The following is a 17,132-nucleotide window of genomic DNA, read 5'->3' as shown; positions in this document are numbered from 1 at the left end:
GTTTTCCAGCTGAAAAAAAAATTGCTTAGCAGTGCCCAATTATCAGTGCATTCTAGATAAAGATTGCCTCTCAGAACCACTTGTAAATTGTGTGATGACATACATCATAAGGATTAAAATATTAGTCATCTTCCCTACAGGAAAGTACTTTGTCATGATCAAATGTGATCTGACATTTGAAACCTGCCAACTTATTGCAGTGAGCAGGCGAGTTAAATTCCTGTCAATTATTGAAGACCTGTCTTTTATTGATGGAGGCAATTTTAACCTTATTTTAGAATGTTTAGATACAGGCTAAGATACGTAATTATGAATTCATGTTAAAGAGAGGAGAATGGGCAAATTGTTGATCAGACTGTCATTTGTTTGTTTTTTTATTGTTATTATTCAGAGGGCAATTAGACTCAGTTCATAATGTGGAATCTCTTCTGTTGCCAAAATTGAGATCACAGTGTTATTTTATGGGCACTGTTATTGGGCCCCTGTGAAAGGTGCTTATATTGGGGAGTACTGCAAAGCTGCCTTTGGTTTGGATCAGCAGAAGAGAATTTCCATGAAAAGAGCACAGTGGATGACTGTAGACTGTGGAGGACCTGCAGATCTTTGATAAATCTTTCCAGCTGGAATAGACTTAAAATCAATTTAAGCATTAGTTTAGTAAACAGTTAAAGCTGTGAAGATTCATATGTAACTTTCAATTTTCACTTGCTTTTCATTTTGTGTTGAGTTTTCCTTACGGGAAACAGTTCTTAAGGCGCAGAAAATTCCACAGATCCTTAAAAAAATAAAATGCTTACATCAGGCATTCAAGCTGCTCTCTTTGTGACACCCATGGCATTCCGGCCCTGGGAGGTTGTGCTAAAGAAGAACATCCATTTCAGAAGGGAAGGGGTGATACATGTGTCATGTCTGCATTTTCAAAGCCTTTTTTGAGGAAGGAGGTGGAATCATGGTCTTGGAGGACTGGAGATGTGGGGCAAGATGGTTTGCAATTGACATTTGTTTGTCTGCACATATTTTTCTGAAGCCTAAGAGATATGTAGTCCTCGTGGGATGTCAGTTTTGGCAGGAGGGTGTTGGCACATGGTAGAGCCTCACTGATCCAAACCAAAAATCTGTATCTAGTATTACGTGTATAATGTAATAGAATTACCTGACGAAACTTTTTCTTGGTTTTTGACTTGGTAAAAAGGGGTGTTTATTACAACATGTTTTACAAAACCAAGAAATGAAATAAAATCATAACTGATTAATGAGCTGCATGGAAATACTTCCTCAGTGCCACCCACATTTCCCTGGCCCTGATCCTGGAAACACTTCATCACATGTGCAGTTTTATGCACAGATACTATGTGAAAACTACAGTGTAGTTTTCCCGTACTTCTGTCTTTCAGGGATCCAAGAAGGAAAACAATCAGATATTTGCCTTTAGTGATTTCCCTTGTAGGAAGGTATAAATTTTACATTGTGTTTAAATTATGATTAAAGTGTGGGGAGTTGATTACTGAATGATGGTGCTTAAATGTTCAGATGCTTCAGCTTTGTGCTGCTGACCTGTCATGTCATTGTCTACTTAGAGTGACCTTAAGTCTGGGATTCCTGTTTGCTAATACCTTGGTCTGAAAAAGCTGTGGGCCTTAATTCAAATATTTTCTTTTATAATGTGTGCACTTATGAGAAGTTGTGTTTTCCAAAAGCATTTCCTTTTTATGTATATCCTGTACACAAACAAACCTGTACTGTGAAGAATGGGTTAATATTGCATATGAAACTATCCATGCTACTGTGTGATGGTGCTGTGCTGCCTGTCCCACAACATTCCTGTTTGTGTTTTTCCAAGTGTGAAACCTGGTCATGTCCAAAGTGAAACGATGCATATGTAAATGGGAAGAATATCCAGATTGTAACTTGAATAATAATAACTTGATATATAACTTGATCTATAAGTCAAGTAATAATAACTTGAGTAGCTAACCAGTGTGGAGGTGCACACTGCAGTCAGTTTGGGCTTTGCAGGAAGGTTGCTTGGGGAGCTGGCACGTTCCATCTGTGAGCCATGACAGCCTCCTCTCTAATTTGTGGTGCTGTTTCTTTTTTTAGTCAGGTTTGATAAGGACACGGCAGATCGAGTTCCTGATCTCTCCGTTACCTCAGCAGCTGGCACAGGAGCACAACTTCACGTCCCCCGCCGGCCACCACCCGCACGTGCTGTACAAGCGGACTGCCGAGGGGAAGGTGCACCGGTACCCAGTAGAGCCCCATCCCAAATCCTCCCCTTTTGGCCATGACAGAATGCACACTTCCCACAAGTTTCACGCACAAGCGAGCGGTTACCACCACGGAAGGTTTCAAAAGCAGCATTTTTGTGGACGTCGCAAGAAATGTATGTAAGGAAACTTTCTCTCCTTTCTTGAGGTAGTGGCTGTTTCAGGCTGTGTGGTGGTCCCGAGGTGGGCTTCACATCTCTTCACATCCCTTTGGGATGGAGACGTAATAACTCTAAATTATATATTCCTAACGTGAAACATACATGAGGAGCTTGAGTTTTCCTCCAAGTTCACAGAATCATCCTTTATTAAGCCATCAGAATCACTGTTTAGTTTTCTTGTACTTTGCCTAGATTAAAAGATCCCAATGGTGAATTTTTTTTTTTTTACTTTGACATAGTTTTCAGTAAGCAGTTCTGCACAGTGATGGATGCCAAGTTCCTGAACTTCTCTCTGTTAGACTGGGGATAAAAAATTAATTAGGCTTGAAGATGGAGAATAAAAGCTTCAAAATCATTAATTTCTGAGAGGATGGAGAGAAAGTCTTTCAGAACTCACCATTTGATAATGAAATTTTCAGCAACTGAGATCTTCAAAAAGAACCACCCATGTAAATTGTTTAAATAAGATTTTGGAGCCATGTCTTAAAAAATATATTGAAATATATTACCTGCCAAGATCCATTCTGAATCCTTCATTAGGTCCTTGAATTGCAGAACATTTTAGAACTCCCTTGGACCCTATATCTGTACTTTTAGCATTCAGTTGAGTCTTTTTGAAAGCTGATCAGCTTCTGAGCTGAGTTTCTTAATGAGGGTCTCCAGGACTGCAAACAATGTTGGAAACAGTGCCTCAGTCCACTTACATTCTTCCAACTTCCTACTGAAATTCTGAGAAAATGAGCAGCTTCCTTTTCCAAAGGTGTGTAAGGAAGAAAGAGAAAATAAATAGAAGGGAAGGAATGAGAAAGGAGTTAGTGGGAAAGGTGGCTGGCTGAGACTGCGGCCTGAAAACAAATGGCTTGTTAAAAATTCAAAAATCCTTCCCCCAGGTTTAAAAGCCAACCCTCAAATTCCAGATACAATAGCCTGTGATTCAACCTGTAAGCATTTGCCTTCTAATGCAGCCCAAAACTGCCTCATTACATCCTCCCTTTCCCTCCTGTCTGGTTTTCCTGCTGCAGAGCAGGGGTGATGGTGCTCGGTTATCTCCTCCGTTCTACACTGGCCCATTTTGTCCACTGTGAGTTTGTGCCTTATTTACTGTTCCTGCTGTGACTGCTTGTACAAATTCAGAATTATTCATGTCCTCTTGAGCTTTTATACAGTGCTTATCCCTATAATGGAGAGCATTTTGAACACTGTATTTGCATGACCTCCTGGGATGTGAGGAGATATTATTGTTATTCCTGTCTTATAAATGGGACTCAGACACAGGAGAGGTCAGAAGTAACCATTGCTTCTGGGGACCAAATTGAAAAACGGAATTTTTCTTTAACATTTTTCTTGCTTTTGTAATTCTACATGTAAATCCATTTATTCAGTAATGTCACTTACAACTCTGAGCTCTTAGTTGCATATTCAAGCTGAAGTTTATGCGAAATGAAGAACATGCAATTAGCATCCAATTGTGATGAGTTTAGCTATAGTGATCTACCCATCACTGTTCAGGAACTCGATGTCAGACACACTCTTAGGATCCTATTCAGCAAGATGGCATTTAAATACCTTATCCACAAAACTTTCTTTTCACATCCTGTGGTCTTTCACTTCATGCAGCTCATACCTGTATCCTTCTGAGAGAAAGGAAGGAGTTCTAAAAAATAACAACTTATTTCCAGACCCAGCCTTGGTTAATTTATAGAACAAATTGATCTTGTGTTCACTGAATGAAATACAAATAAAATCACTTGTCATTGTTTAATTGAGTAGAGGAAAATACAGGATGCAGAAGAAATTACTCCAGTAAAGGGAACACTTTTTCTATGAGTATTTGGTACTTTTTTCTTCTTGCCTTTTTTTTTTTTTAAGTTTTTACATTATTTTCCTGGTTTTATTCTGAGATCTGGAGTCACACCCGTTTGAAGTTTGCAGCAAAATCCAGTCTGGTCACCTGGAATAGAAAGTTCCAGCTTGAATGAACAAAGGGATGGAGAATTCAGGCTGACAAAAGGCGGTGCTCTGCTGTTAACCCTGCCTAGTCAAGGTTAATTTATCCTAACCTAAAGAATGAAATTAAACTTGCTGAGCAGTAAGAGGGAAGAGCACATTGCCACTTTGTCATAAAAACAGCTTGCCCCACTCTTTTAAAATTTCATGTGCAAGTAGTTTGTAGGCACTAGAAAAGCCAGTTAATCATCTTCCAAACTCTTTGTCACAACCCAAATGCTTTTAGATCATGAGAACTAACTGGACTATAGTTAGTAAAACATGCATGAAACTGCTGCTAAGGTTTTATGACTAGCAGTGAAGTAAATTCAAGAGCAAAACTCCTCTGCTCATGGATATATGTGTGCACTGAAGTTGTATCGCCTTCGAAATAGTACCTGGGCACTGATGTGCCTTGAACTGAGCACTTCCCTCTTGGGTGAGGCCTGTCCTTGTGTCTCGGTGTGCTTCCAGAAAAGAAAAGTTCTTTGAGCTTGTAAAGGACGGTTGTGTATAATGAGTGATACATTTGAAAATGACCGTAACATGGTCCTTTGTATGTTTAATGCTCTTCAGAGTGCTGAGTTCCTGAAAGCAGACCACTGTTGTGCATTCTGTGGTGTTCTTGATTTCCCGGTTTGGCATGGAAGCAAGTAAGGGTCTGTTATAGATAGCTCTTTGGAGTGACTTTCTGATGAGGCACAGGCAGGATCACTACCTGAGGCTCCCTCACTTGTGTTGTTACATGCCATGTCAAAAAAAATCCCATTGCTATCCAAAGAGTTTGTTAGAGTGGCCTGTGAGTTAATTCTTGATGCAAAGGCAGTGTAGGTTTATGCAGAAGAAGCTGTGGATAGCAGGAGCACTGTAGGATGTGGGAGATGGATTTCTTTTCCCTTTCTCTGGTTCCCTGAAGAACTGGAGTAGAGATCATTCTCCAGCTATGCCACTACCTGTGCTGCACCAGCAAAGAGAGAAAATGCACCCTGGAATTGGGATATGCATCATTGTTGTCAAGCCCTCCTTGGTGTTGCCCAGCTTTTCTCTATACTCAATAAATACATTCCCTTGGCATCCATCACAGCAGGAATAATCTCAGTGGCAGTTTGGCATGGAAGGCTGATGTCAGTCCCACTTATCAGGCTGGCAGGAATTTACTTGTGGTGGGTATCTGATTTCTGTTCTGACCATGGACATCTGTTGTGGAAAGGACTTTTTTGCCAGCTGCTATGTAAGTAGCACATGCCAAACACCTCAGGAAGTTATCAAAAGGACAGGAAAAATGCAGATACTCTGTTAAAAATTCTGTTGTATTTTTTTGCACAGATGCTACCATTTTGTTAGATTAGTTCCTTATTTTAAACTGCTTATTGCGTACGAATGTGGTTCTCCCATTTCCTTCTCTCCCTGTAGCCGTCCTTCCCTCAGGAATGAATCAGGTATTTTTTAATAAATATAGGAGAACTTAGCCAGAAGTATTAAATCACATGCTATAAAAATAATCTAAGGCTTTAAACCTGTGATACTTCATTTTCTGATGAAACTGTTCATGGGTGATCTGAACTCTTTCCAAAACAGTTTTATTTCCTTTTAGATGCACCCAAGCCACCCACAGAAGAGACCTACATTCGCTCAGATGAGTATGGGACTTCTGTGAGGTTCAAAAGATCATCTGCTAAAATTCAGAAAAATGGAAGTCTAAATGTTGAAACCCTTGTTGTGGCAGATAAAAAAATGTTGGAGAAACATGGCAAGGAAAATGTAACAACATACATCTTAACAGTCATGAACATGGTAAGGTGTGGTGTCACTGAAGTGTCTTTTCTCTGGGGAATATTGTGTCAGAGTAGGATCCTTCATTAGACAAAAAGTGATACTAAAAATAGCAGAGGCACCCTATGCAAGCCTTTCTTCAGCCCTCATCTAATGTATTACTTAGGTCAAAAAGCCTTTAAATGTACATCTTTAGATTATCACAGCTCTGGCAACAGTACCGTGGAGTGGAAAAAAAAAAAAAAAAAATTAAAGTGTTAAAATTTTACAATACTTCCTGTGTAGTACAAAAAAGGCAGGTACTCTGAAATTGAAACTTTCATTTAGTATCGTGAAGCTTAGTCTGTTTCATCTCATGTCTCCTAGAAACAAACATTTATTTGAGAAAGCACAAATTTATTCCCATAAAATTGATATAATTTGACCAGATACAGGTTTTCCTGTGTTGTCTTGCTCTTTACTTTTGTACTGAAAAACTTGAGCTTGAATTTTGGCCTTAATTACACTTGATCCAGGAGACAAGCACAGATCAAAGGCCACTGAAGTCAATAGAAGATTTTCAAGTTTTTGACTAAGTGTAGTTTGGGACATAATTCTTCTGGTTTGAGCTCTTTTGGATTAATCCTCCAAGGTGTATAACTCCATTAGTTAGTACTGAAAATTGAAGTCCAAGGCAATAGCTCAGGGCATATGTTTAATCTATTAAAAAGGGATTCCGCATGTAGGTGACATTTCCTCTCCAATAATCGTTGCAGGTCTCTAGTCTGTTTAAAGATGGAACGATTGGAAGTGATATAAACATTATTGTTGTGAGCCTGCTTCTTTTGGAACAAGAGCCTGTAAGTTGTGTCAGAATTTTTGTCTGAGCTACTTCATTTGCTGCTGTTCATTGGGAGCATTGGGTGTCCCGTGTTATGTACAGGGAGGTTTCTTAAGACAGAGTATGAGAAGAAGATTAAAACTGCCAATCTCCAAAATGACGCTTTCTGCTTTTCAGTGCTTCTTGGGTTTTGATTCTAAATTCTTCATTTCATATAAATATTCTTTAGAAACACTGAAATGCTTCCAGTAAGATAAAACTGAACATTTTCCAGTGTTTCCTTGAGGAGAAATGTCTGGAATAAGGAATCTACTTAATAAGTATTTAAATAAACAGAAAAATTTTGAACTGAGCTTTCCGGGGTGTGATAATCAGAAGTGGTAAGGAGAAGTCCCAAACTAAAGAAAGCATGTAACAAAAGGTGGGAGTGGAGCCAATTCTTGTGTCAGGGGTGCTGAGACAAAAGAAGACAAAACCTCTTTTGCTGAAAAGAAATCCATAATGGGTTGATCTACTTTTCCTCCCCAGAAATCACTATACATTTTAATCACAATATTGAATATGGCTTGGTGTTCAGCATTCTCAGGAATCAAAAATATTTGTACACTGTAATTCCAGCCACCACCTTTGGAAATATCTGTGTGTCTGGGGAGAGGCCCAGTTTTATTTTACAGTTGTAAGAGATTCACTCATCAGCTGACTCAACCACCACAGACAGTCAACATGGGAATACATAAATTGATGTAGAACAAATATGAAATATTAATTCCCTTTCCCCTCTTAGCAATTCATACTTTTTCAATCTCCTTTCTCACATCCTGATGGAAGCACCTTGTCTGTGTGTCTGTGCACTCCCTGCAGAGTGGGTTGTTAATCAACCACCACGCTGACCAGTCCCTGAACAGCTTCTGTCAGTGGCAGTCGGCCCTGGTTGGGAAGAACGGGAAGCGCCACGACCATGCCATCCTTCTGACAGGCTTTGACATCTGCTCTTGGAAGAACGAGCCCTGTGATACTTTAGGTATGACACCAAAACACAGGCTGAGAAACGGGGGGGTGTCCACAGCAGGAGCAGAATTGGTTTCAAATAAAGGAGTTCATTTTTGCACATGCTCTTATTCTCCTTGAAGAAGACAGTACAGTAGTATTTTTGAATTGTCGCCTCTTCAAGGAATATTTTTGATTTTGAGAATATTTCTGAGCCACTCTTATTTTGTTTTTTATTTTTGTGACTGCTTGCTTTTTTGAATGGGATTCCTCCCTAATTTGAGAGCAGGAAAGGCATGGGGGGTGGGTTGGGGGGGAGAATAATCTTTACAAATAAAGTGTAGTTGGAGAGGTTAGGTTTGATTTATACTTTTTATATAGGAGTCCCTTTATTGTCAAATAAAAGTCTGCTGTAATTCCTCCATGATAAACCTGATGAAGTAGACAAGCGTCTCCCTGTGCCAAAATAAACTGGCTTATTAGGAGCAGTGCAGATGATACATGTATTTGGAATTCTGTAGAGGAACAAGCTATTTTACTGCTTCCTTCCTTCAGGATTTGCACCTATCAGTGGCATGTGCAGCAAGTACCGCAGTTGCACCATTAATGAAGATACAGGCCTTGGACTGGCTTTTACAATTGCTCATGAATCTGGACACAAGTAAGTTTCTTCTTCTATAAACAAATATGTAAGTGAATGGAAACATAGCCTATTTAATATAAGTCAGTTAAATATAGATCATTTGGATTGGCTCATTCTAAATATAAATCATTTGGAAGCCCAGAGATTGGTGGTGAGCAGGGTTGCATCCAGCTGAATACTGGTCACCAGTGGTGTTCTGCAGGGCTCAGAGCTGACAAGTCCTCTTTCATGCGTTTGAGCTTCCCACACTGCTCCCACATTCTGGAAGGAAAATTACTGCTGGTATCCATATGGTTGCTTCAAAAAGAGAGGGGGCACTGCAGGTTTCTGCAGCTTCAGTGGAGAGGGGATCTCTCTGAGTCTCTTGGAGGTCTCCTTTTCCCAGAAGACCCAGAGTTTCATAGGAAACATTCAGCCTGTCCTTTGTTCTCTCTACATGTTTAGTGTGTGATTTGGGTAAAAACCCACCTTTGTGCTGGTTTCTGCCTTTCTGTATTTATATCCGTTGGATTTCCATTTGATTTCTATTGTAGAAAGACTGTCATTTTCTTAGAACCTGGTGTCTCTCATACAAAATCAGGAGTAATCTTTTGTGGAGCTTCAGCTATTCTTCAATTTGTTGAATTAAAGCTAAAGATGATGATCAGGTTTTGTTCTGCTGTTTTTTTTCCCCAGTCATTTTGAATTACTTTTCCACAACTTTGTGGATAGTTTTGATTTCCAATTTTAGCACAGTTCAAGCTGGAGTCGGTCTCACCACTGGCAGTAGAGAAGCACAGTTTCTCTGTGTGGTACAAACCTGACATCACGGGTTAGTTCAAAGGTCTTGATTTTTCAGCAACATTAATGCACAGAAGACCTTTGGAAAGCAGTGGTACTGTATTCTGCTGATTGGTCAAGGCATGAAGCCCTCCCATTCTGCCTGAGTGCATCAGGACTATTTAGTTTTCATTGTACAAATATGCTCTGCAGTACCCACTATGACCTAATGTCTACACGAGTGACCCTTTCACAGGTTTCTGTGCATCTGAAGGGAAGCAAGGAATTAAAGAGTAATCCAGCTGCCAGTGAGGCCCGTGGGAATTGTGCCAAAGCATTCAAAGGACCAGATATGTAATATGAATATTGTTTGATCCTTCTGTCACACTAATGCAATTTCACTGACCTCAGGATATTTTTAATGCCCTTCGATCAATATTAGTAGAGAATCAGGCCCATAGATTATTATTCAAGAATTATCCCATTTATCCTCTTTATGTTCTCCTCCCTTTTAATTTTCTTATTTGATTTGGAAGAGTCTTCTTGGAATTTAAAAAAAAATTTCTTTATTTTTTCCTTTTTCACCACTGCCTTTGATTCACATATTGTTCAACCTTTCTTTGGTATACTTCCATGTTCCTAATAAAATGCTTCTTATCTCCTGGGGAAAGCCTGTGCCAGACACAAAGTGTCTTTATGATCATTTGTCATGTTCATGGTCCTGAGACTACCTAATACATGATGTAAGACAACAGGACTTGGTTTCTGTGATACAAAGACTTCTGGAAGAAAAAAACCTGTGACAGCCTTGGGGGTGCTGAGGTCCACTGTGAATGTATTAACCAAAGGTTTCACAGGAGGGGGAATATCACACTCTGTGATCCACTGAAAGCTTCAGTGGTTAGACATTTTAGTGTTTCGTTAGGCATTTTAATGATTTTCTAAAGTTTGTGTTTTTATCTGAAAGCTTAACAGTTCCTCTGGGTGTCCAGACCCCGTTGTGTCAGTGGAATATAAACTGGGGATTCTCTGGCTGCAGTGCAGGGGAATAAAGTATTTTATGAAGGGTTCTAAAATACTGGCTCAATTGGTACTTTTTTTTTGTCCATTTATAGAAAGAGCCATATATTTTAGGAAGTTTGGAGCCTCAGCTGGTGGCAACACATGCAGTAACTCTGATGAGCCTGTAATGATTTATAGCAGTAGAGGCTTGAGTCCAGTATATGAGATATTCCCTGCACATGCACAGATTACATTTATAAAGTCACCAATGTACTACAATATTGAAGTAACAGATGATGAAATTTCTATCCCAAACACATTGAAATTCACAGATGTCCCATACAGTGAGTAAATACAGAACAGTGAAAGGAAAACCTCTAAAAATTAGCTTTATTATATCAATAAAATCCCCATAATTTGTAATTATAATGTGATTTTTTTATTATTGCCTATTATTCTTTATATCATCCTAACACCTCTCCTAGTGAAAGCTGGGCCTCCTGATTCTCAGACTGAGCAAAACACCCCATAAGAGGCAGTATTCCCAGTAAGAGTCACTCTTCCCATTGAACATTTACAGTCTAGACAAAATGACACTGTATAACAAAGGTGAGGAAACCAATGTGATTTGCCTGAGATAATATAGCAAGTTAGTGGCCAAAATTAGAAAGAATAATATTTTTATATTCATACTTTTGTATTCTCTTCATTCTCACTCATTTCCTTTGCTGCAAGTGGAGCTCTGTAGCTCTTCCTGCCTATTAGGAAGGCAGTTATGGTATGTAAGGTATATTCCTGTGGCTGCTATTTCCATGGATTCTGATCTCCACACCACTCATGTTAACAGGCATTATCCCTGGGCAAAGACAGGCTCACACTGCTTGCTGGTTTTAAGCTGGCAGGTTCACAGGAAAGTACAAGTGTGGCTGGACATAAAATCCATGATGTCCATCCACCTCCCCATGAAAATGTTCTCCTTTGGGAATGAGAAATGGGTGAACTGGGAAACTGAGCCCAGTCTGCAGCTCCAGTGCCTCTGTGCAGTGTCCTGGCACTGGCTCCCAGTGCAGACCTCCTGTCCACCCCCAGTGTGGCTCTTCCTTGGAACCTGACTATCCTTTCCCATCAGACAAGTGTGTGATGACAAAAATTTGCTGTTAATTGGAACTTGTTTCATACCAATACTAATTTTTGTGGCGCATATGTTTTCATGCCTTTGGAGTGAAAGGGATGAATTCCACATTCCCTGTGGAGTTCAAGCGTGGAGCTGTGACCAAGAAAGTGTTTCTTTTCCCCCAGATTTTGTCTTGCTTCTGTTTAATCTAGATTTTCACTCTCCCACCTGGTTCTCTTTTCAGCTTTGGTATGATTCACGATGGAGAAGGAAATGCTTGTAGAAAAGCTGAGGGAAATATTATGTCTCCCACACTCACTGGAAACAATGGAGTGTTTTCTTGGTCTGTGTGCAGCAGGCAGTATCTCAACAAGTTTCTCAGGTAGGTCAGATGTAAATCTGGGCCCATGCCAGGGAATGCAGCTTTAGTAACTGGGCTTGAATTCCTGAACAGCATAAAAATTACTAAAGTGCAAAATTCTCCTCCTTTAAAATGTGCTCAAACCCTTGCAGTGTGTGAGCCCACACACTCGGGCTGCTGGAGCGTTGAGGTGGTGTGGCCTGGAAGGGCTTTTGTCCTGCCTTGTTTCAAAAGCATGAGTTTCACCCTCCAGGACTACCCTGCAGTAATGACTGGCGTATCATTCTTTCCCAGGCGTTCCCGTCAGCAGCTGGGTTTGTTAGAGAATTAGTAGGAAGTGTACACAAAAGAGGGCAGACACAGTGGTACCAAAGTCATTACAAAATGTAAATTAACATCAGTGGCCTTTCTCACTGGAGTTTCTCTCTTGATGTAGCTCATGTCATGAGTAAAGGACATTTTACACTTTTCACATCCTGTTTCTGGGGGAAAGAGAAAAGGGAAAGATGTCAGTTATTTTTCCAGCATGTTATCATAACTCAGTGATGCCTTTAGAGCAACCGTTTTTCAATCACTGTTTAATTCATCATTACATTAATATTTCCCTTTTTTTTTTTTATCAATGCAGATACTAAAAAATAGTAGGAGGTGCTCTGACCAAGACCAACACAGGCATTTTAGGTGTTAATTCCTTAGAGTGAGCATCAGGCAGTTAATGTGGATCTGATCCTTGAATTCCCAGTCAATATCTTTGAGTAGCAGCCAGAAAATGTAATGGAGTTCTGGGGATTTTTTAATGCAAAATATTTTGTGTACAGATGCAAGTTGCAAGCTAAAAAGTCACATGAGCTTCCCAACCTCCAATATGGTCCCAGAGACTGGCACTTGGAAGATAAATCTAGCATAGAGTGACCTTCTGTATGCACAGATTCTCAGGCAGAGACAAAGGGGCAAAGGTGGAGTTGGGAGCTGTGCTCTGGCCACAGCCAGCCCAAAGCACGCACCCTGCAACAGCCTCCGGGCAGCTCCACACCCGGCAGATGCTGGAATGGGACACTGTGCCTGCTGCTGCTGATGATTCCTGATTCAGGGAATCCACTTAAGGGAAAAAAGCAAATGAGGCCCCCTTGCTCTTGGTTACCCAGGAATACAGGGAGGAGAAGAATTTGACATCATTCTTTCTTGTTGTCACAACAGTCCCAAAGCCTGGAAATTCCTGCTTCCTTAAAACCTTGCAGGTCAGGGTACCAACAAGATATCAAGAACTTTTGGTTCTTGCACAGAGATATTTTTGTTTCAGAGCATGCCTCTAGAACTAGTTAAAGGTACTGTATACAGTATTATGTATTTGTGCTGGTCTGTAGCAAATTAAAATATTTTGATGTAAAGATCATAGTCATGATTAATTTACCTTCTCATTATAGTACAGCTCAAGCTGCCTGCCTGATTGATGAACCTAAGCAAACAGGACAGTATAAATACCCTGACAAACTGCCAGGGCAGATCTATGATGCTGATACCCAGTGCAAATGGCAATTTGGAATGAAAGCAAAACTATGCAACCTCAGCTTTGTAAAGGTACCTCTTGATGCACTTTTGAGAAGTTAAAATGACATGAAAGAACTGCAGTGCACTGAATAAGTGCAAGTAATACGGGGTTCTTCAGAGGCCTGGGTTCTTTCTCTCCCTTATCTTGCTTGGCAATTTGCTTTGAAGGTACTGGCCTCTTTTGAGGAATATCCCAGTCCCAGGGGAGTTTCAGAAGGAAATGTGCTCCTTCCAGGAGTCATAAGGAGGGCACTTGAATCCACATGAGCCATAAGCCCTTGCCTGCTATGCTAAGGGAAATTAGCAGGCAATAGAGTTTTGATCAAAGCTTGTGTGGGGTAAGAAGGACTCAGTTTCTTGTGTTTTACTTTTATGACAGCAAAAAGCCTGGGGGAGATCTATAGGGTTATTTTAGAGCAATGAAATGTAACTTACACTCTTGACTTCATGATGAATGGTTAATTTAGATTAACCTATTGTTTTAATGACTGTTACACTCCTTACTGGTCTCTTCAGAGAAGGCATTTTTAAAAATAATCTGGAGTGCTCATTCTGAAAACACGTATGGTAATTTCTTTTACTCCTGTTATTATCCTGGAGTATTTTGATTTATCGTCTACTAACCACATTATTCAAGTGATAGCAGCTGTGTTCCTTCCACAGCTAATAGACAAGGAAGGGGGAGTGAACAGCACTGTGCACAGACTGCCTTTCCAGATATCTTCTGTGGTTTAGAAAAATCTTGTCTCTTCACAGTATTATAGTCCCTGCAGACATGATGAAATTTTAGCCATGAACTTTTTAACACTGTTTGTGTTCTATTATAATCTCACACTCAATATAGTTTTAAGAAATGTATAGTGAAATGGTGCATAAACAAGAAGGCAATATACAGGGTATGGCTGTGCTAGGAAACTTAAACCCAGGCTTTTCTAAATTCAGAAAATAGTTTATTTATATGTGTTTTAAGGTAGAAAAAGCATGTATCATTTATTACTCTTTCTAAACAGCAGGAAATAATGGAAATTGTGAGTACTGTAGTGAGTACTGTTTCCTTTTCAGGATATTTGCAAATCTCTGTGGTGTCACAAAGTGGGTCATAGGTGTGAGACAAAGTTCATGCCCGCAGCAGAAGGAACAGCTTGTGGTATTAGTATGGTAAGTTGTTTTCTAAATAAAACATTGTCATCCTAACTTGAGTTTAGACTGTGTTTGGTCAAATACAAGCTCCCATCAAAACCAGTTTTATCCAGATCCCTCGAGATTTGCTGTCCTGGACTTTGAGATTGCGTTGTAAGTGATTCCACTGTGATGCATATTCAGGCCGTGTCCTCCCAGTGGTACCTGTTGGATGGCAGGGCCTGATGCCTCTCCCAACGAGCTGTGGGATGAGGTATCTCTGGCAAATCTAAATCAGTAAGAAAATACATGAATTATAACAGGAGTTAGATCAGTGCTTCAAATTCCACTCTGATATGAGCATACCTTCAGCCATAATATTTGCTATACAGACTAAGGCCATATTTTCATCAGAGATCACCGCTAAAAGAGCTTATTTGTTTGAGTCAAACCTTCTCATTTACTTTTATTTGTTTGTATTTACCCTCACTGGTTTGAGTTTATTTAAGTTGAACCTTCTAATTTACTCACATCTGTAGTTACACAAAATATTTTCTTTTTCTATAATGTTTCTTCCAGCAGAACATTGTTTTGATTTTCAAGTTACTGACAAATGTTTTATTTTGCTTTTTCTCTTGTGTAGTATTTCCTGATTGAATCATAAAAAGGAAACATGTTAGCAGAATTTTAGCAGGCTGTTTGCAAATTACATGGGAAGTATTGAGGCTCTGCAGCACGGGGCCATAAAGTAACACGGATTTTTGGGGGAAGAGTAAGCCAAAAAAGCACTCTTCAAGAGAACAGTTTTGAAAATTTGTTACTCCAGGGATCTTCAACTCAGAACTTGGACAAATATTAAAACATTACTTATCTATGCCATTGTATGGATCGAGTGCATTGTACTCCAGAGTCCTTGTCCTGCTGTGAGCTGTTCATTGAGTTCAGTGGGTGACCTTACATTTATTAGGATCAAGCACTGGAGCTTTTAAATGCTTTTTTTTTTTTTTCTTTTTTGCATCTCCTAGGTGCTGTAACTCTGTTTTGTGGCATTGTTTTGCAGTGGTGTCGCAGAGGACAGTGTGTCCGATACGGTGACCACGGGCCCAAGCCTGTCAATGGCCAGTGGTCAGCCTGGTCGGAGTGGTCAGAGTGCACTCGCACCTGTGGAGGGGGGGTCACCTATCAAGAAAGACACTGCAATAATCCAAAGTAAGACATATTGGAAAGGTATTATTTTTATGCTATTTATGTTACTGGCACATAAAATTAGCATAGTCCATTTCTGCAGGGAAATAATGTGTGTGGAAACATTTGTAAGATTTTCTTCCATGTCCAGTATGAGCGGTCAGTGGGTGGAAGACAGAGCTATGTCCTGGCCCCAGAAAGCAGTGGCTGTCTGCAGACTGCTGGAGTACCACAACATCTTCAGCCCAGCTTGCTCCTTTTATTTTGGGATGCTGCAGTTTATCAAATACCTGCAGAAGTAAGGAAGCACCATACAGATATTTTTACACTTAACAGCCCTAAGAGCAGGAGAAAAAGATCTAAAAAGCTATTAAGACTTTTACTGAGATCCTATTTATCCAGGATGATAAAGACAGATGTTTTTGCATGTCTGCCATGTTCTTTGCATTCTTTTATATGTCATGAGTCAAAGTAAAGTTGCTGAACTCTAGAATTGAGTGCTAACTCATGAAACATTTTTGGTATTTGCTTCTAATTAATACCTTATCTCTGCAAATACTATTCATTATAATAAGTTTTTCAAAGTAGAGTTGAAGTGTTACCTGACCAGCATCTTTCCCAAGTACTCAACTCACTGCAACTTAAGAGAAAAAAAAGGATTTCCCTGTTTTATTTCATACACAAATTCAGCAGCCATAGACACGTATTCCTCATTGCACATAATAAAAGCAGCATTTAAACTGCAGTAATAAAAAACAGAGAAAATATGACACAGTTTATATGAGGCTGTAAAGAAGCCTCTCATCTACTATACAGTGCTGCAGTAATAATATCCACGCTTCATATACTATGTTATAGGAGAATGTGAGTTAGTTAAAATAGCCTTTATTACCTTCAGTCAAGCCAATTTTTGCAGATCCGTAGCAGAGCATTTTCTCAACCTTTTCTGTTGTTTCTCAGTTCATTTTCATAAATAAAATTACTTGGATAGTTTCCTTTGTTAAACTGCTTAGCAAAAGAGTGCAGGGTCTCAGAGGCTATTATATATTTTGGTCTTTCTACTTTAGTCCTTATTTTCCTTGTTAAATTTGTATTGGGTGCACATTGTTTGTATTTATGCATAAGCTCCCCCTTGCTCTCCCTGTGTGACAGGAGAATGTCCAGTAGTGGAAATGGTTCAGTTTGGTTCACTGATGTGATTTTGGTGTAATTGAAAAAGATTTCTTCAAGTAGAAGCTCTTTAACATGAAGTGTGTCAGCTGCTGTAGCACTTAGAACTTTCCTTCAGATGATCTGCCTGTTCTAATAAAATAAGATTTGATGTAACCAAGTCGTACTTGATACCAGAGCTGGATCATGTTTACACTAGATTTAATTCCATTGTATTAGTGGTAATCCAGTTAGTGC

At 39.6% G+C, this 17,132-nt stretch overlaps 1 protein-coding gene across 2 annotated transcripts in view; it reads left to right on the top strand.

The window, feature by feature from the left end:
- Window positions 1-17,132, top strand: part of ADAMTS18 (ADAM metallopeptidase with thrombospondin type 1 motif 18) — a gene marked incomplete at both ends in the record, with an annotated part of 75,059 nt that overhangs the window by 25,778 nt on the left and 32,149 nt on the right. For both annotated transcript variants that reach the window (XM_082290317.1, XM_082290316.1), the window contains 9 exons: window positions 2,101-2,383; window positions 6,009-6,208; window positions 6,943-7,026; window positions 7,869-8,028; window positions 8,550-8,655; window positions 11,757-11,894; window positions 13,298-13,451; window positions 14,484-14,579; window positions 15,601-15,749. In XM_082290317.1, coding sequence (XP_082146443.1) covers window positions 2,101-2,383; window positions 6,009-6,208; window positions 6,943-7,026; window positions 7,869-8,028; window positions 8,550-8,655; window positions 11,757-11,894; window positions 13,298-13,451; window positions 14,484-14,579; window positions 15,601-15,749 — 1,370 coding nt within the window. The remainder of the gene's footprint in view (window positions 1-2,100; window positions 2,384-6,008; window positions 6,209-6,942; window positions 7,027-7,868; window positions 8,029-8,549; window positions 8,656-11,756; window positions 11,895-13,297; window positions 13,452-14,483; window positions 14,580-15,600; window positions 15,750-17,132) is intronic.

Source organism: Coloeus monedula (assembly GCF_965178545.1).
Source record: "Coloeus monedula genome assembly, chromosome: 13".
NCBI lineage: Eukaryota > Metazoa > Chordata > Aves > Passeriformes > Corvidae > Coloeus > Coloeus monedula.
The sequence above is the reverse complement of the archived record's forward strand: the minus strand, read 5'-3'. Positions and strand labels throughout refer to the sequence as shown.